Source organism: Pollachius pollachius (assembly GCF_949987615.1).
Source record: "Pollachius pollachius genome assembly, chromosome: 13".
Classification (NCBI taxonomy): Eukaryota; Metazoa; Chordata; class Actinopteri; order Gadiformes; family Gadidae; genus Pollachius; species Pollachius pollachius.
In genome coordinates, this window is record NC_136946.1 from 15,301,234 (window position 1) to 15,322,600 (window position 21,367).

Here is a 21,367-nt window from a genome sequence, read left to right on the forward strand (position 1 = left end):
ATGCCACGGTCACTTAAGGTTGTCTGTAAACTCAGTTGCCAAACCCCAAATCTCTAACGGTTGAGACAAATCCCCTGGCCTCCCTCCCAGCCCGCCCTGTGGACCATGTGACCGGGGGGGCCTCTCTACTGTAACGGTGAGATTCTCCGTCTCATGGCTTCCATTGCGGCTCAAAGGAGGATACAGTTTCCTGGGCTTCACTGCACACGAGAAATGGATTTGTGAAACCCTAAACCACGCCTTGCCTTGCGTTTGGCTGCGTGCTGACTGCATGGGTTCCTTCCGACTTAGGTTTCAGGAGTAGTCACGTCTTCACAGCTGGCTGCTGTTATTGTGTGTGATTTGTGTGTGTGTGTGTGCGTGTGCGAGTGCGTGTGTGTGTGTGTGTGTGTGTGTGTGTGTGTGTGTGCGAGTGTGTGTGTGTGTGTGTGTGTTGAGTGTGTCAGCTGTTTCCAAAAGCTTGCCTTGCCTCGTAGTGACTGAAAAACCATGTTCACCGTCACACCCATCCTGACCCAGTTAGCCAAACGTCACTCTGTTTGTACTACAAACAGCAGCCCTCCCTTCAGAGCGCCGAGCCGACCCGTTGAGACCACAAAACTCGCTGTGTTGGTGCAAAGCTAGGCGCTAAGCTAGTCCCCAGAGGGACTCCCGGCTCACTTTACTACCGCTTGCTTCCTCGGCCCCTGGCGGTACATGGGGGGGCCCTGGCGGTCCCCTCTGAGTTATTCATTTGGGAGAAGAAGGAGAGAAAAGACGCTATTGTGTATCCAGACGGAGCGCGGCGTTGCCGGCGTGCACGCGGGGGGCCCTTTGGAGCCGTCTCGTTTTACATGTTTATGTGTGCTGTGGTCGGGCCCCTAGAGGAGGAGGAGGACGAGGAGGATACCATGATGAAGTGTGTGTGTCTGAGTCGGGGTTCTTGCTTATGTGTGTCTGATTTCTGTCTGTCGTGAAAAAGACAGAGAGAGAGAGAGACAGAGAGAAAGAGACAGGGTGAGGGATAGAGCGAGACAGCGACAGAGAGAGAGAGAGAGAAAGAGAGAGAGAGAGGGGGAGAGAGAGAGAGAGAGAGAGAGAAAGAGAGAGAGAGAGAGGGGGGGGGGAGCCAGAGAGAGACCTCATCTCAATGTGCAAGTCTTTCACAAAATAGAGGATACAATTGTACAAAAGATTAATCAAACCAAAAACAAACAATACACCCCAGTTATCTTTTGAAGCAAATTGAATAGCCAGGCCAAAAACCCTTTGCACTCACTCAATCCCTCCATGGATTTACTGACTTTAGGACAGCTAGACTTAAGGAGGGTTAAAGTGGTTCTGTTTAGAAGATAATTAATTGACACATTGAAAGGTTAACGTGGATCAAGGCTTTTAACGTTCAACCATTAATTGAATGCGTGTGTGAGATAGATTGCAAGACAAATAGATGCAGAGATAGAGAAAGCATTAGATGGAGAGAGTGAGGTGGAGAGACGGGAGAGAAAGAGAGAGAGAGGGATACATTTGAACATAGGAAGGCAAGAAGGAGGGAGAGCGAGAGAGAGAGAGAGAGAGAGAGAGAGAGAGAGAATACACTCTTCATATCTCCTGGCCTGGTGCTGCTGTGTACTCATAATATCCCAGGCACCTCAGCACACATCCATAAGAATAAAACACATTCCTGTCATTACTTCTACCCAGCGCCTGCCGACAGAGCACTGAGAGCATCACATGAGCTCTGAAGGGATCCGCTCTTACAGCCAATCACAGCCCTTTAACATCTGAGCCTAGCTGCTTCCTGTTTCATCAGAAGTATGGTTCTCTAGGTCTCGCTGTGATGGCAACTTATTAGTCAGTTACACTCAGTGGTGGTGATGACATGAACGCTCATGGAAACACTGTCTGTGGGCCATTACAAAGGGGCCAATGCTTAACTTCAAGTAACAACTTATTGCTAGATCTCGCAACATTGCAATACATATTGCAAGATTTCTCGGGAAAATATTGCGAGATCTTCCAAACCTCAACTCGGTATGGTGCAAGGGCAGAATGAGGATTGTGCTTTACCCCTTTTATGTGTAAGGCATAGCCAAGACAAGCCAACAAAGAAACGCTGTCAAAACTCCACAGAACTGGAATCATCGCCCGTTCGTATGAACAGGTTAGCAATTGGAGTAGAAATAAGTCAAAGGGTATATTTTCTGGCATTTTGCACAGGCTTGGATAAAAGCCAATACATTTTCAGTTCATGCCTTTGCTTTCCAAATTAATTGTTCCAGAGCTAATCCAAAGGAACAAATTAAAAGAGATGCACCCGATGAAACATTGCTTATCTCCCAGCCCTCAACATCTTCTACAAATATAGAGACAACATTCTAATTGGCTTGCTGTCACCCGAAGCCGAGCTGTGTGATTGGCTGTTTTTTGGTTGATGAGAGGAGCTGGCTCACAGCCTTTATCTCCTGGCTGTGTGTTGTTCTGTTGTTCTGAGAGGGAGAGACAGAGAACGAGAGAGAGAGAGAGGGATAGACGGAGAACGAGAGAGAGAGTGGGAGAGAAGAGAGAGAGAGAAAAAAAAGAGAAAGAGCGCAAGAGCAAGAAAGTGGAAGAGACTTGATTGGTGGTTCTCAGTCAGAAGTGGGTCAGTGGGGATATTTCCATACACTCAACCCACTCACCCACACACCCACACACCCACACACACACACACACACACACACACACACACACACACACACACACGATGCAATATCAAAGAATCACCTCCAGGTGATTATGGTACAACAGTCTTTTCTACCCTCGTCCCTGTGATTAGTTATGTTGTCGTTCAGAGAACAGTCCCCAGCTGTTGGGTACTGCAGTATAGAGCCGTCTCATGACGACAGTCTGCCATGGCTGAAGCCAGTGGCACTTGGAGATGTTGTAGTGGAAGAACAACTGGGTCACACACGTAGCGATGACTAACTCTATACCCTGCACATCGACTGTATTCTCGAGAGCAGACATTTGAAGCAGCAGCGTAGCATATACAACCTCTTCTACCCGTGGCGTGCTTGATTGTGCAGCCCTTTTTTGACTTGCTCTTTTTATAAATAAATGTCAATGTCGCACTGGCGTTTAGTTTTCTTTACCACACTTTATTTTTGACTGAGTAAAAAACAAAATCAGATCTGCCCGACTGGCACATAGGAGGTCCCTTGGTATTAGTCTGCTCGCATCCAGCGTCCTCAGCTCAGTGTACTGTGGGCCTCTGAAGTCCTTGGACCGACACTGAATGTGAACACAACCTCAGTTGACCGCAGTCCCCTCTTCTAACATAGAGCTGATATAGAGCTGCCCCGGGGGGCTGAGGAGATGGGCGTGTTGTTGTTCCCGGCCTGGGAGAGACCGGAGGCGGCTGTAGGGTCTGCAGCGCAGGCTTCAAGAGGAGATGGTGGGGGTTCAGAGAGCTCAGAGCTCCCGGTGGATCTATAACCTACAGTCTAGTGTAGGAGACAGAGCTCCCGGTGGATCTACAACCTACAGTCTAGTGTAGGAGACAGAGCTCCCGGTGGATCTATAACCTACAGTCTAGTTTAGGAGACAGAGCTCCCGGTGGATCTATAACCTACAGTCTAGTGTAGGAGACAGAGCTCCCGGTGGATCTATAACCTACAGTCTAGTTTAGGAGACAGAGCTCCCGGTGGATCTATAACCTACGGTCTAGTTTAGGAGACAGAGCTCCCGGTGGATCTATAACCTACAGTCTAGTTTAGGAGACAGAGCTCCCGGTGGATCTATAACCTACGGTCTAGTTTAGGAGACAGAGCTCCTGGTGGATCTATAACCTACGGTCTAGTTTAGGAGACAGAGCTCCAGGATGTGCTCGGCTGATCCTCGATTTAGGATTTACTATATTTTATAACGGCATTATTAAATGCTTGAATAAAAATAAAACTTAATCAAGCCCCGTGCTGAACATGGCTGTTGCATATTGGGATGATAGTAAACCACGAGTTCACTGGTTTAGACAATGTGACTTAGAGTGGATCCACGTACAGGCCATTAAGGAGCGGGATGAAGGGGGGAAGGTTTCTACGTTGAGCATGCCTGCAGGTGAGGCTGCAGCTGTTGGGGATCTAACCCAGAACCCTTCAGCTGGGAGCTAAACAACCTCCCCACAACACCCCACTCTGCTCCTGGTGGGCTCAGCACGCGCAGCAGTTATTTACAGCTCGGCTGGTCAGCATGAGTCATGGCTTGTGTTAGATTTCGCATTTCGTCCTGAAGAACACATTTCACGCAGCGAAACGCTGAATAAAAAGGCTGAAACTCACGCTGGTTAGGCTCATTATTCAAGCACTCACACAAATTGAATGTGGGAAGGGATTACATTCTGACATTTTAAACAAAACAAAAGTGAAGAGTGTAGATGTCTGTAAAAATTGGTTTAGAATATCTCTCCTTGTCAAAAGCACGCCCACACTTTGCCACTTAAGAAAGAGGGAAAATGCTAAACGCTTTGATTTTGTAAACAGGGCAAAGAGCACCGAAAGTGGAATGCAGGACGATTCAATTCCAATAAGAAATGGAAAAATATCAATGAAAACCCCGCCCAAATAAAATTAATCAACCACCTTTAATTATCTTTCTCTTTAAAAAAATTTCAATAAAAAGTGGCCTTAAACTAATCATCTAATCTGCTCCAGATCTGTCCTTTTTCGATGTGACAAAAAAAAAGATGTGACAGTTGAGGTTGCACTGAAGTACAGCCTATTAGCAGCTTCTCCACCGTGCATGACCCGCCCCCCCACATCCCCCCATCCCCCTAATCACCTTTATAACTGCAAAAAATTACCCACTGCATCACTTTGACCTTCTCTCGCTCTCGCTCTCTCTCTCTCTCTCTCTCTCTCTCTCTCTCTCTCTCTCTCTCTCTCTCTCGAAACGAAACGAAACGAAAACTGCAAAACTAGAAAACTGCAAAACTGCAAAACTAGAAAACTAGAGAACTACCCTAAAACAATACCAAAGTAGACATGACATGATCCAGGAACTCTAACCTGGGTAACTCTACGTCTTTCCTAACCTATTCACCCGACCACAGCCACCACACCTCAGCCACCCAGTCACCCATTCACCCAACTAGCCTGCCACCATGCCACCCAGCCACCCAACCCAAGCCACCCAGCCACCCAGTTACCTATTCACCCAAGTGACCCAACCACCCAACCTCATAGCCCCCCAGCCAGCCATTCACCCTGCCACCGTGCCACCCAACCACAGCCGCCCAGTCACCTATTCACCCAACCACCCAACCCCAGCCGCCCAGTGACCCAGCCACCCTACCGTCCTCGAAGCAGTCCCCCTCCTTCTCTTCCTCCTCGCTGTCGGCCGGCTCCAGGCCGGGCTCCGTGATGACGGACATGGACATCATCGCTGCTCCTCTTCCTCCTCACTCTGCTGCCCGCGGCAACCTGCCCCCTGGCTGTGCCCCAATCAGAGACGGGCGTCGGGAGACGGACAGACGGATGGATACAGAGCCGCAGACAGAGAGTGGTAGAGAGACACCGCCTGTGGCTGAGAGACGAGGTAGTGAAGGCTCGTGGCTCTGGGCGACCGGTCCTGGCGCTGCAGACTCTACCGCCTCACTGGGACTGAGCACAGCTTCTGTGGTCTGCCCTACGCTCTGTGTGTGTGTGCCTGTGTGCGTGCGTGTGTGTGTATTTATGCCGGAAGACAGATTGCTAAGGGAGGGTGTGAAGTGTGTGCAAGTGAAAGTGTGTGTGTGTGTGTGTGTGTGTGTGTGTGTGTGTGTGTGTGTGTGTGTGTGTGTGGGTGAGGAGCAGGACTCCAACAGCCCTCTGTGAGTTGAGGCAACAGTGGTGATTTCATAACATCCTGAGTGTACTGCTCGCGGTGGTGCATGAAGTTCCATGCGCATGTGCGTATGTATTTGTGTGTGTGTGGAGGGGGTTTATTGTGTATATGTGTGTATGTGTATGTGCGTTTGTGTTTTTGTCTGTGTATACAGTATGTGTCTATGTGTGAGTGTGTTTGTGTATGTGTTTGTGTGTGTGTGTGTGTGTGTGTGTGTGTGTGTGTGTGTGTGTGTGTGTGTGTGTGTGTGTGTGTGTGTGTGTGGGTGTGTGCGTGTGTCAGACAAAGTGGCTGGTGATTAACAGGAATAATTAGCATCAGTATTTTTCAGCAAAAGAATGTGTGAATGTGTGTGTGAGAGAGTGCATGTGCATTCATGTGTGTGTTGTGTGTGTGTGTGTGATTGTGTGTGCCTGCGTATGTGTTTGTATTTGTTTGCTTGTTTGTGTGTGTGCTTGTGCATTCATGTGTGCTTGTTTGTGTGTGTGAAACAGTGTGAAGCGCAGGGCCAGCCTCAACCTGTCATTTCTCCACAGCCCACTAGCAATCATGGCTGCCCAATAATTGAGGTCTTTCTTCCCAAACTCTTACCTCAACTCAGAGGTGAGAGACGTTGTCTGATGTAACATCACTGTGAACTCAGTGAATATGTAAATTATACCATTAAAGACTGGAAATAATCATTGAAGAACATCAGTCCCCTGATATTGGGTACCATTATAAACAAGTAATTCACCAGGAGCATTGCCAATGACGTGGTAATCTGTGTACGACTGTATCGCTACAACATGAAATGTCTTATTTGAACAGTGATCAGCGTGTGCTACAGGTACAGTTTGGTGTGTTCATTCAGTTTGTTTCTTGGCCCCAAATTCAGTTACTGGAAGGGATTGCAAGTTGGTGGCGCATTGCACATTAAGCTCTTTCAAATCAACACTAAATATTGAATGAGTCAATGGTATTTCAACTTTAACCCCTCATTACTGTCATTGTCTTCCTTCTACTTGTAACCACCTTCTCCTTTTTATCAAGAAGGGAACTAAACTGAAGGGTTCCTCTTCCTCTCACTTATCTCTCTATGAGGCGTGTTCATTGGACGAGCTGACTGCTGCCCAAAATAGCAATTAGGTCTCAAGTCAATTCATTATCTTTTCTTTTTTTTCTCCTACTTGGTCCGCGTCTCCCCTGTCGACACCTCACTCTAAGCCCGGGGGGGGGGGGGGGAGATAAAACTCGTTATCATCGTGGCCTGCTCACCTACACAACTACACATTACAGCGTTGCTCTCTGGGTCCAATGTGTGTCCCCAAAGGACCAGGCTGGGTCAAACACACACACTTCTCCTGCTGAGTTATTAGTCCTGACGTTTGTTATGTCACGCCAGTCCAAAATAAATCTCAGAAAACGAAGTTTGATTCGTGAATCACCTCAGATTAGGTAACATGCGCTGGTGGTTTAGATGCTGCTCAGCAGAGCAGCATCTAGTATACCCTACAGTGAGACACCCTCACCCCTGACTGAGCACACCTTTTACCCCTTCCGTCTTCCCTGCAGAGTTCATGGGGTCCTACTGTAACCGTGACAATACATTTGATTGTGCGTTTAGCAGTGGTGAGGTGGGGATGTAGAGTAGATGGAATAAGGGCAAAACTGGAGGTCCTGTGTATCACAACTAGATAGGTAGATGCTTTGCATTGACACGGTCAGGGTTCGGGCTTCCCGTTGCTCAAAACGTATGCAGTCTCTTTACTGTTAGATGCGCTGGATAAGTCCAAATTGCCTGTATGTATTATGTCATCTGTCTCGCACTCTGAAGAGCAAACCGTTAGCGGTTAGCAGGGCCCAATAATGTAGTACATCCCACGCACACACACAGACAAGAGGTGATAAGTCACTGCCCACATAATCATGTAACTACAGCGATGGCTGCAGGAGCAGGCAGCTAAAGAGAGAGATGTTGACATATACAGTGAGCTATTTCTATTCTGGCAACCAATAAAAGTTTATGTGTAGTGTAAGCTCCGTGGGGATTGAGTTGCCTTTAGCAACAATCACTGTCCAACACGGCACGGTTTAATTATAAACAGTGCGGCGCTCTATATCAATTATACAAGCCTTTCTGGTGCTGCAGAGCAGTTGGTGTTTATGTACACATGGCAGCAGCAGTGTTATTACAGTCATCTAGGGCTTGTGTTCAGAACCCAATGTGGTGCTCACTGGCTCAAGGCTTCATTCCCACACATACACTCTTCAGACAGCACGGATAAGAACAAGCATTAGTCATGCAGACATGTAAACATGCACGCACATGTGCACATACACACATTAACAGACACAAGTGGGGCCCACCAGCTATGCTTACACCTCCTTCCTCCCCCCCCCCCCAACACACACACACACACACACCTGGTTGTTTTTTTAAAACCATGCACTGCACAGAGCTACCAATGTTATATTCACGGCAACAACAGCACATCACAAACACATATTGTGTCTAATTGCATATCCCAGGATCTCTGGAGAGACTGAGTCTGTCCAGAATACCGCTGGGGTCATGTGGGGGTCTTACCTTGATGCCCTCCCCAGAAGGCTGTGTGCTCTGCTGTAAACCACAGTGGAAGCCCCACACCCCGGGATACACAAATTCATGCCAAAGGGCCATATATGTGCACCAAGGGACACACACACACACACTGACATTGGTATGCACACACACACAGATACTTGTGTGCACGCACACACACACACACACACACATACACACATTGACATTGGTAAGCACACACACACAGACACTTGTGTGCGCACACACACACACACATACACACACACACAAAAGCACACACAAACAGCCTTGTGCAATTACACACATACACACACACACACACACACACACACACACACACACACACAAAGCCTACAGACACAAACGCAAATTACACATTGCGACCCTGCGCCAATACACACAACACCAGCTACTTAGCGTCTCCAAAAGAAGAAAAAAAAAGGCTGCATGACATGTCATTAGACACACAAGTATACTACACACACACTCACTCACAATTGCCCTTTGCAAGCCAATTGTAAAGCAGTTGTAGCCCGTACATCTGCAGATGAGTACCAACAGAACAACACATCAAGGCCCACAACAATGGAGGGTTTTTTGAATGGGGTCAAACAATGGAGCCATATTCTGAGTGTCCCAGGCTGTTGAATGGGAGGTTCTCAGCCTCCCACACTCTAACTAGGCTGGCCTTGACAATAGACATCAGTATGCTGCCTGCAACTGTGGGGCTTCTGCAAAACCTATTTGCATAGCAAATACATCAGTCTGAAGGCTAGGACGTTAGCATGGATGGATGCTAATCCATCTAGTTCTGGAGAAGTGTCCAACTTTGAGCAAGAGTATGTTTGAGCATGATTTAAAACTATAAAACTATGAAGACAATGATAGTAACAACGTGTTAAAACGCTGTTAACTCGCTACAAATTGTGAAACAATCGAATACATTTGTGCTGGAAAGCGGACTAGTGTGTGCTCATAAGTATTAGCAACCCAGAAGGTTAGCTAATATTAAAAGTGAGCTCATACGAAAAAGCCGATTTGAGAAAGGAAAAAAAGGCAAGACGTTTTGTTATGCTGTAGAAAGAGGACTTGAGCAAGAGCTTGATGAAACCGGGCGTGGCCTGCCTTCCGACCGCGAGTGTAACAGGGAGATAGGAAAGTTCTGACGCAAGAAACAGGGGGAAGGAAGTGAAGAAGCCGATGTGGATGCGGTTTAGCCTGGACAATCCGGATCACGTGACCTGACCTTCTGTTACGCAACACGGATGGGCCTGCACCCACTATGAAGAAAAGGGACTGCTGTGGTCTCTGGGGAAGAGCCGGCCTCTACTGGAGCCTCTAGTGGAGCCTCTAGTGGGGCCTCTACTGGAGCCTCTAGTGGAGCCTCTAGTGGAGCCTCTAGTGGGGCCTCTACTGGAGCCTCTAGTGGGGCCTCTACTGGGGCCTCTAGTGGAGCCTCTAGTGGAGCCTCTAGTGGAGCCTCTACTGGAGCCTGTAGTGGAGCCTCTAGTGGAGCCTCTAGTGGAGCCTCTAGTGGGGCCTCTAGTGGAGCCTCTAGTGGAGCCTCTAGTGGAGTCTCTAGTGGGGCCTCTACTGGAGCCTCTAGTGGAGCCTCTAGTGGGGCCTCTAGTGGAGCCTCTAGTGGGGCCTCTAGTGGAGCCTCTAGTGGAGCCTCTAGTGGGGCCTCTAGTGGAGGCTCTACTGGAGCCCCTTGGGGAGTTTAAAATAATCAGTCAAGTGCACTCAAATCCAGATTCTCCTCCTGACTGTGGACCACCGCTGCTCTGCACAAAGGCACAGGGGCAGAGAGAGCATCAGGATTAAACACTTGTTTGAACCTTCCCACCTCCTCTCATCTCTCTCCCTCTCTCTCTCTCTCTCTCTCTCTCTCTCTCTCTCTAAGAGGCTGTGTAAAACAGGATGATTGAGAACGGGTGCCTGGTTTCCCTGGAAACAATATGAGGACATTGAATGCGTGGCAAAGCAGATTTTCCAAGGAACTGGATAATTTGACGTGTGTGTATGTGTGTGTGTGTGTGTGTGTGTGTGTGTGTGTGTGTATGGGTGTGTGTGTGTTGATAAAACATCATGGTTTAGGTAAAAAATGCTATTATGACCATGAAAGTACACAAAGACATAGACACGTGCACACGTATACACACACAAACACGTCACACACACACACACACAGCTACACACACACACACACACACACACACACACACACACACTTTTTCTCAACCCTGTAATTATATGCAATGGTGGGATGATTAGCTGTTGAAATTATTCAGAGTCAAATCAAGCTTAAAACTAAAACTCAAGATTTACAAATGGAGTCATATGTTCTTAAATACATAAAAAAAGTTGAAAGAAAGCACCGATTTAGAATTACAATATAATAATGCTCTCTTTGATTAATGCCGTCCAAATCATTTGTATATCCAAAGCCAATAGCATTTGGTTGTATCTGATATGCGATATGCATTTGTTCATGTTCACTACATTGTCAAAAGGATAAAGAAGTTATGTTTGTCCCAAATGTGTGTGTAATGTATTGCCTTTACTATGCGTTAATTGAATGGTAAATGGACTGCATTTAAAAAAGCGCTTTCCAATCTAGTGGCCACACAAAGTGCTTTACAATATTGCCTAACATCCACTTAATCATACGCATTCACACACCAACGGTGGGGTCAACCATGCAAGGCGACAGCCAGCACGTTTCGAGCAGATAGTTTTGGGTGTCTTGCTCAGGGACATCTCGACACTCAGCTAGGAGGAGCCGGGGATCGAACTAGCAACCTTCCAGTCATCCCGCTCTGCTACCAGAGCCAAATGCTGCCCCGACTTAGCAACTGCGGAACCAGTTCTCCTTGCCGCCCTTTTCATAACCAACAATAAGTACAAGTGAATAGAGAACGGAAGAATACCGCGCAAGGTAATCGAAAATAAGTGATCAGGAGTAACTTATTTAACTTATTCAACAAACCAAAAACACTCTAAACCTCTGAGCTGGTCCAGTTGATACCTACGGTATGCATGTCGGCATCGGCAGTTTCTGACGTGGCGCTGGGTCCAGAACCTAGGGTACATTCTGCATCTGCTGCAGGACGTTCCTGCGCCGTACCGCTGGTACGCGGCGTACATCTCGCTCTCTCACTGTATCCTCACACTTTCTTCTCATCGATTAGCTACTCTCCCTCTTTGACCTTCTCACGTTCTACTCATCTTTTCTCTCTCCTCTCTCTCTCTCTCTCTCTCTCTCTGTTTTTCCTTTTGTCCCCTCAATCCTATCTCTTTCCCCTTCATTCACTCTCTGCCAGCCTCCCTCCCTCTCCCCTCTCCCCCTCTCCCCCTCTCCCCCCTCCCCATCTCTCCATCTCTCCATCTCTCCATCTCTCCATCTCCTCCTGTTGTATGCTGGGGGACAATGGGGCCGATACAGAGGGCAGAGGCCAGCTGTGTGGACTGGCACGGCGGGGAAGGGCCGGTGCCTCTTGCATGGCGGCTGGGCACAGAGTTCACCTCCAGTGGAGGGGGGGAGCAACCCACTCAACTCGTAAACCACACCTTTCTATTTTTGCTTAACGTGGACCTTGGGGGCCCCAGATTCAAATCATGAACCACAGCCACAGATGTGACCGGGAAATGGAAAATATATTAGCAAACAGAAGTTTCCTGCTGAACTTGTGAATATATCCAGACTTCAATCTAGCTTCTTTTCAACCATGCCCGGCATGACCTCTGCTTTACCCACTCAGCCTCCAAGCTAAGCCCCCCCCCCCCCCCCCCCCCCCCCCCCCCCCCCCCCCCCCCCCCCCCCTCTCCACCCACCCAAGACAGAAGACGATCCCCATGGTATGAGCACTGAGCTCCTCAGCAGTCCATCTGATGGCCTGCGGTTACAAGCTGGGTGTCTCCACCAGCGTGGCGAGAGGCTGCCAAACCGCAGTTTCCTCTCCCAGGCCAACGCCCAAGAACCCAACACCCAATCAGAGTGCACCACAGTGCACAGCACCTGCCGGCCACAAAAACCTCATCTGAGGAAGTTGGGGATGTTTTTCCCACATTGTGAAAGGTTGATTATGGTGTCATTGGGGGATGGGGCGGCCCCTCCGAGTGTGGGTTGAGGGCTGGTGGTGAATGTCCCGATTGTATCACCTCACCTCAGCTTACTATCAAGGGCAAAGCCAGACGTGTGGCATGAATTCTAACCCTATATACCCAAGGGGGGGGGGTTCAGGGCTAGACCACAGCCCATGTGATCCGCTAGTCATTAGAGGCAAGATGGCGGAACATGCGCAACAATGACTCCGCATTGCAGCTGTGCTGGGTTCCCCCTCCTGTGTCTTGGGAAAGGGGACTGCAGGGCTGATGCCCGTGTTCTGCAAGCACGGTAATGGATGTAATGGATGTGTCACAAGTGAGGAAATGGGTGTAGGGGTGTATTTAGTGCCAGGGGTGGACAGCATTAGTCGCTGAGTGTTGAGTGTGCAGCCTTTCTGCTCTGGTGGTCAGCGAATCAGGGAGGAGGGAGAAGGACAGGTCAGTGCGTAAAGAAACTGCCCATCACTGCAGATCCGTACGCACCAGGGCATCCAAAGCTAGCTGGGTCTGCAACAGAAAGATGGGCCGTGTGTGTGTGTATGTATTTGTGCGTGTGTCTGTCTGTGTTCCCGTGTAACCCCTATATGCTCCAATGAATCAAGCTACTGTCGAGTAATAACATCTGCTGTGGCTACATGTCTGTCTCCTACTACTGGAGCATTGGAGAAAAAACACACTAAATTATAGCGTGCGCATGGGACATCGACAACCGACCTACATATCTCAGTCCATCGCAACATTTAGGCCCTTAGAGACACAATTGTATTATGAAACATATTTTACAGCTTGTACAAAAACTTCAAACAACAATGTGAATGGCAGTGAGCTCTTATGGGGTCTGTGTAACCGGGTTCGCATGGAGTGTGGATATCTGCTGTGAAACTTAGAGAGAGAGAGAGCGAGAGAGTGAGAGAGCGAGAGAGCGAGAGAGCGAGAGAGAGCGAGAGAGAGACATTGTGTCCCAGGGTTTGATAGTCAGCAGAAAGCTCTCTTTCTCAGTTCATCCTCATCTGAATAATCTTTCTTGCAGCCGGCATGGGTTTAACCAAGGTCGGTCACCAAGACACGCCGTGTATAAGCACACACACACACACACACACACACACACACACACACACACACACACACACACACACACACACACACACACACACACACTGGCTACTCTCCGAGAGGAACTGCTTCATAAAGCCACTTCCTGTTGTCCATGAGAACCCAGGCGTTGTGCTGAGAAGTACAAAGAAGAAACTGGCAACCCTGACCAAACCCAATGACATGAGAACCATAAGCTCCTGAGTATGGGTTGCCATCCGCTCAAAGGGGGTGGCCAATCCACCCCTAATGTTGGCTTGGAGACTCTGTGAACTGGCATATGCTTCTCCCAGCAGGCGCCAAACCACTATTCACCAATGCCCCCTCATTGGTCTCAGTGAATCAGGACGGGGGAAATGCCAGAGCTGTTGGGGGTCTCAGTGATTCACAAAGACCGAGCTAGAATACCCCCTTCTAAAAAACATGACGATAACAAATAAATGGATGGATGGATATGAGCATGAAACTTAACTACACACTGGAGCTTTTGAATTTACATGAACAATGTTTATGTTTGGGAAGAAAAAGAGCATGTTGGCTCAGCTATGGTCTTTGTGTAGTATGTGTGTAGCGACCTCGGTCAAACCATTGTGGGTGTATGATAAAGGGACACTCATTCTTCTTCATCTAATTAGCAGGGCAACAGCACAGCCTGTAATCATTTATAACCACCGTTTACTGTTGTCCTATGATAGTGTTCATTGGTAGCTCCCGCGCCACGAGGTTAACGCAATTGAGGTTAGCCTCGTTGAGGTCAGCCTCGTTGAGGTTAGCGAGATTGAGGTTAGCGCCATTGAGGTTAGCCTCGTTGAGGTCAGCCTCGTTGAGGTTAGCGAGATTGAGGTTAGCGCCATTGAGGTTAGCCTCGTTGAGGTTAGCATCGTTGAGGTCAGCCTCGTTGAGGTTAGCGAGATTGAGGTTAGCGCCATTGAGGTTAGCATCGTTGAGGTCAGCCTCGTTGAGGTTAGCGAGATTGAGGTTAGCGCCATTGAGGTTAGCATCGTTGAGGTTAGCATTGTTGAGGTTAGCACGAGGTAAGCTCCCCGGTGAGCATTCTTTGCCATAACTGAGGGGACAAAGTGTGAATTACACAACGATGTATGTTTCAAATTGACATAAAAAATGTCTGTGTCTATTTATAGTGTAACAATTAAAGCTGCTGTAGAGCTTGTAGAGAGGTCAAGCTTTTGACACAAAACAAGGAAACGTCCATTCCTCCTCAACTCCCCTCCCTCCCTACTCCTCCACCATGTGTCCTGTCTCCCCCCCCTGTGATCAATCAGGGAAAGATGCCCTGATTGGTCAGAATTGAGCTAGGAGCAGGTCTAAAAATTTGAAGATTGGCTCATTTTGTTTTTAAGACTCGATAAGTAGATTGGTGAACACAGAGCTTGCGTGTTGCTGACGGATGTCACAATCTGTGTTCGTCAATCTACCTATTGAGTCTTAAAAACAAAATGGTGTCGACGGGTGATCTACTGATGGTATTGTGTGTATAAAATGTCCTTTTTAATAAACAATCTGTACGCTTACAAAGTTCTCAATGCCTCATTTTTATATGTTAAGACCCTTATTATACTACCAAAGAAGTGTCAGGCTACTTTTAGCCTTTTAAGTGGTTTAAAATAGGGATTTAGTTTTTACCATAACCAGTGCCCCCATCGTTCCAAGTTTATAGCGTTTTGATAGAATCGGCTAACAGCCAACTGAAGAAAGCGTCTATATACGGTTTTTGTGCTCCAAAACGAACGTTTCAACTTGTTATCATACAAAACATATCCCAAATCCATTTTACACCGGAATTACCCTTTAAGTATTTTCAATTACCCTATGTGTTTTGTATTTTGAATATATGTGTTTTCCCAATGATATACTGAGATGTCATTATTGAACTAAGTGTCTGAAATAGTGTGTAGTGTGCAGGAAAGGAGCAAGTGTGTTTCAGAATAGCAACTAAAGTGCAAAGCAGTGCTTTTGTTTAAGGAATTGTTACATGTGTTTAAGGTATAGTAACAAAAACTTCAAGTTGTGTTACTTTGGTTTAAGCATGTGTCTATAGTGTTCAAGCAATTGAAAAGAACTGTAAACCATGGTCTGACTATGAGGGAAGCTAGGCAGAGAGTCCACCCTAATCCAAGCCGTTTCACAGTTTCATCCATAATAAGGACATTCCGTTCCGTCGCTAACCAACTGTCCACCTATCTCTCATCTAGCAACCTGCTTGACCCTCACCAGTCAGGCTTCAAAAAAGCACACTCCACTGAGACGGCTCTCCTCGCGGTGACTGAGTCCCTCCGGGCGGCCAGAGCCTCGTCCCTCTCATCGGTTCTCATTCTCCTTGACTTGTCTGCAGCATTTGACACTGTGAACCACCAGATCCTCCTTGCCACTCTCGCCGAGCTTTGCATTGCTGAATCTGCCCTTTCCTGGATCACGTCCTACCTGATGAATCGCACTTATCAGGTAACATGGAATGGCTCCTTGTCCAAACCTTGCACGCTTGATACAGGTGTCCCTCAAGGCTCGGTACTGGGGCCTCTTCTGTTCTCCCTCTACACCAGATCTCTGGGCTCTGTAATTACATCCCACGGCTTTTCCTATCACTGCTATGCTGACGACACTCAGCTATTTCTCTCCTTTCCCTCATCTGACAAAGCCCTGATTGCAACACGCATATCTGAATGTCTGGCAGAAGTCAGCACCTGGACAACTGCCCATCACCTGAGGCTTAACCTCAACAAGACTGAGCTCCTCCTAATACCAGGGAAAGATTGCCCACACATGGACTTACTGGTCACTGTTGAGAACATCACTGTATCTCCTTCTCCAACTGCCAAAAACCTTGGTGTAGTGTTGGACAATCAGTTATGCTGCACCGCAAACATCACTGCGGTGGCCCGATCGTGCAGATTTGCACTTTACAACATCCGCAGGATCCGGCCCTTCCTCACAAGGGAAGCAGCTCAGCTTCTAGTCCAATCACTGGTCATCTCCCGCCTCGACTACTGCAACTCGCTCCTGGCTGGACTCCCTGCCTCTGCGATTAAACCCTTGCAGCGCATCCAGAATGCGGCAGCGCGCCTCATGTTCAACCTACCAAAGTTCTCACATGTAACCCCCCTCTTCCGAGACCTCCACTGGCTCCCTGTAATAGCTCGCATCAGATTCAAGATGATGGTACTGGCATACAAGGCCGTCGATGGAACTGCCCCTGCCTACCTCCAAGCATTAGTAAAGCCACACACCCCAGCTCGATCCCTCCGCTCAACTACCTCAGCTGGACGTCTGGTACCGCCATCGCTAAGAGCAAGCAAAGGTCGATCAGCGAAGTCACAACTTTTCTCTGTTTTGGGACCTCAGTGGTGGAACGAGCTCCCTACCGATGTCAGGACCGCAGAGTCGCTCACCAGCTTCCGCAAAAGACTCAAAACTCACCTGTTCAGAGTTCATCTCGACTCTGCATAGAAACCAATGCACAGCCACCATTGAATGTTGTACGTCCTGGCACTTGTACATTGCACTTATTCAAGGTACTTAATTGTGTAGGATCTACAGTAGCTGCTATCGCTGCTTTACACGGGGAATGGGTTAGCCTAGCGATGTAATACTTGCACTTGGTTCTATGAACATCTTTACTGTACCGACAGCGATATATTGTTTCACTTCTTATGACAAATGTACTTATTGTAACAAATGCACTTATTGTAAGTCGCTTTGGATAAAAGCGTCTGCTAAATGCCCTAAATGTAATCTAAATGTAAATGACATTCCGACTGGAAAACTTCAACTTTCTACTTTCTACTCTACTCAGACTGTATCTAGAGTATTTGCAGTACTGTACCATATCACATGTACTGTATTGCAGGGTGGCCAATGCTCCTTTTTGAACGAAAGTGGTAGTTTTGTGACATACTGTGGTTACCTACATTGAGATGTTTCAGTACTTTCTATGGTATATACAGTAAAGTAAAGTACATACAGTACTGTAAAAAATAAGCAAACCAATACAGTAACATTTTGTGGTTGCTTTTTTCTATAGAATAACTAGAAGACCTTCTGGGGGCGGACGCCAACGCCTGTTCACCCAACAGCAGGAACTTGCCATTGTAGACCTGGTCAGAGCAAACAATGCAATCCGTCTCAACCAGCTACAGCAACAAATGCTTGCAAATAGAGAAGTATTCAATAACATAGAGCGAGTAAGCATTTCCACTATCAGACGCATCTTGGTAAGCACCAAATTACCATGAAGCAATTTTACAGGGTCTCATTTGAGAGGAACAGTGTCAGGGTCAAAGGACTTCAACGTGAATATGTACAGGTAAGTGTTACAGTCCTTTACATTTACAATACAGTATTGGTGTCATCCAGTTACAGCTGAATATGTGCCATTGTATCAGTATGTATGTATCATAGATACATTCAGAGAAGTACCTGGTACCTGTTTGATGGGGTGGGGGTTCTGTATGTGTAGTACAGTAGTTGAGTGTTTTGAGTAATGCCATCCAAAATATGTATTACATGTATTTTGTTTTGTTACAGAGCATCTTGGAGATGGATGGAGCTGCACAGCCTCATGAATTTATTAACATTGATGAGACTGGATTCAACTTCAGCAAAACAAGACGATGGGGTTGTGACATAATTGGCCAAAGGGCAATTGTGCAAGTCCTGGGGCAGCGCGGGGGAAATATCTCATTGTGTCCCGCCATAAGCCTTCAAGGGCTACTGCACCATCAAGCAAAACCCAACAAAAATACCCAACATATAATAACATTTCTGGATGCACTTCACGATGCAGCTGTACAGGACAGACCAGAGCAGCCCAGGTTTGTTGTTGTCTGGGATAGTGTTAGTTTCCATCGGGCTGCTCTGGTCGCAACTGGTTCACCAACCTTCATCAATTTGAAGTCCTATACTTGCCCCCTTACACACCATTTCTAAACCCCATAGAAGATTTTTTTTCGGCTTGGAGATGGCGCGTATATGACCGCCAACCACATGCTCGCATGCCTCTTCTGCAGGCAATGGAATAGGCCTGCAGAGACATTGACTTAGGGTCAATCCATGGATGGATTCGGCACACAAGGCAATATGTCCCCCGATGCTTAGCGGGAGAAAACAGTGCTTGTGATGTTGATGAGATCCTATGGCCAGACCCCAACAGACGGCAGGATCCATAAGCCCACCCACGCACAATTGCCATGTTTTTCTGTGTTTACAGTACAGTAATGTTTATTTTTGTTTTATTTTTGCTCAAACTGTATTTACTGCACGGTAATGTACGTAAGTAATGCAATGTACAGTATTTAGTATTTGATCTTTTGGTTGTGGTGAAAACGTGCCCTCTGTGGAACTGAATAAAAACAGTGAACATGAAAGACTGCAGTGTTTTATATAAAGTAGACCAGTGTGTTGCTGCAGATCTGAAAGTTTATTCATATGATGCAAGTGTGTATCATTTTGACATCAGAGTGCCACTTTTACAAAGAATTGTTAGGTTTTAATTTGACATAGATGTGAATGGTTTATTTCCCAGTGTTGTGTATTTTTTGCTTGTGTGTTGAGTTTTGACACAATGAGCCAAATTTTGCAAAATGTGTTCAAGCAATTGAAAAAAACTGTAAAGACAGACATTATGTCGACACACATATCAGTGTTTCCCCCAGCACAGTATGGTTAAGGCCTTAGCAACAATAGGGCCCCGCCTTGACTACCAATGTAAAAAATATATATAATTTTCATTTTATTTTATTATTATTATGCATTAACAGTACAAACATCTCCTAGGGAAAGAAAAAAATACTTCATCAGGTACAAAAAATAAAGATAAAAATTGCATCGAGAGAGAGAGAGAGAGAGAGAGAGAGAGAGAGAGAGAGAGAGAGAGAGAGAGAGAGAGAGAGAGAGAGGAACATATAGCAATAATAGAAAATCAACGGTAGAGGTGAGTAATGGGGGGAAGGGAGAGAGGGAGGGAGGGAAGACTTAAGGGAGGAGAGGATAACCAAGAAGGGGAGAAAAAGGAGAGCAAGGGATGATGAGTCATGAAGGACACAGATAAAAAATACAATCTGGAAAAATCTTTGATGTACCGACCCGGCACTCGGCATAGCCAAACTGGTCTCCGCATAGATAAAGGCATCTGAACTTCTTCAAAAGTTTTAAAATCAGTGAATATTATGTTAATTAATGTTCACTATTATTATAACTTCATACACAGATGTACATTTAAAATTCAGTAGTTGAAAAAATAATAATAACCAAGAGCGGCACTCTCGGTCACGCTGTGTTTGTTTAGGGTGTGGCAAACACCAGGAAGTAACGCTTTTCACTATCGAACACAAAGGCAAATTAGATGGGGAGAAACCGCCTTGGTTCCCTTTAAACACCACTTGTGTGTGTGTGTGTGTGTGTGTGTGTGTGTGTGTGTGTGTGTGTGTGTGTGTGTGTGTGTGTGTGTGTGTGTGTCTGTATGAAAGAAGACAGCAGTAACAGTGCGTACAATTCAGTTTGGAGTCCCCCTTCTGGCGGTTCTTGGAACAAATATGTCAACAACAAATAAAAAACACGTTTTTGAATGGCATTATAACGATGATGATAACTGGTTACACTATATTAAATATTAAATATTGGTTCAAAACAGAGAAAGGGGTAGGCCTAGGAAATGGGTAAAGACAAAAAAGATATCTTTATACTTTCAACAGAATTGTATTAGAATTAGAATTGTATTAGTATGTAGAATGTGGAATGTAACATTTGTCCATATACTATGTACCTTTTGTACATATCTAGTTCAAGTAAGGGCATATACTGCCAATAACACAGATATTGAGGGAATATTCTGTTCTGAAGCCAACAGAGCCGTTTACAGAAGACATGAAAGTCAGAAATATCTTTGACAGACTAATAACAGATACGGCCCTTGTTTAATGAGAACATCAGTCTATTTTTTCACAAAAGGAATATATAAAAAGCATGTGTCAATGTGGGTGTAGGCCTTTGTAGTTTGAACTCAGACCAAAGGAGTCGGCAGATAAACATTCAACGGTGTTGTAATCCATTCCCGCCCAAAATGTGATCCTTCGCGGATGTCGTTTCAATTAAATATTTACCGGTCAGCTCTGGTCAGGTAGACCACTGCACTGTCCACTGAGGCTCCTCTACAGAGCGGTTTGACAAAATGTAGCCAGGAGGTAGGCCTACAGGCTACAGGATGGTCATGGTTGTGATTATGGTTTATGTCAAGAATTAGTTATCAAGCACCTTTGTGTTTTGCAGTTGGCAGTTGAAACTCATAGGCTTAGTGGCGCTGTCAACATCCAGTGATGCAGTGTAATTGGACACACCAATTGATTTAATATTACACGTTTTAGTGAGAACAAGGTTGTAAGGCTTGTATGGGTTCAACACAAACGTTCATATAATCATGTATGAGGCTAACACTTCATCTAACTTGTTGAACTGAACTGACGGTCAGGAAATTCTGACTGTCAAGTCAAACAAGCACACACAACACGCGCAAGCCCTGCATCAGCCATCATATCATATTTGAGTTGTTTGCATTCTAGTCTCAAGAAAGCTCCAGGGACATGTTATATTCGGCTTTATTCATTGAAAGTACTTTGTAGTGTATTCTACCATACTGTCATACTAACTCTCATACGAACGTTTCCAACAGAACTAGCCTACAGGAGTGCTGGGGGCAAGAAGAGCAACGACAGGCGACCCGCCCCATCACCTTACTTGCATTTTAATGGA

The 21,367-nt window shown here is 46.5% G+C and overlaps 1 protein-coding gene across 1 annotated transcript in view; it reads right to left on the reverse strand.

Annotated features, from left to right (window-relative positions):
* The window catches only part of ripor2 (RHO family interacting cell polarization regulator 2), a 46,144-nt gene extending 40,525 nt beyond the window's left edge, over positions 1–5,619 (reverse strand). The window contains exon 1 of the mRNA XM_079749919.1: positions 5,311–5,619. Coding sequence (XP_079606045.1) covers positions 5,311–5,398 — 88 coding nt within the window. The 5' untranslated portion in view covers positions 5,399–5,619. The remainder of the gene's footprint in view (positions 1–5,310) is intronic.
* Between the last annotated feature and the right edge of the window lie 15,748 nt (positions 5,620–21,367).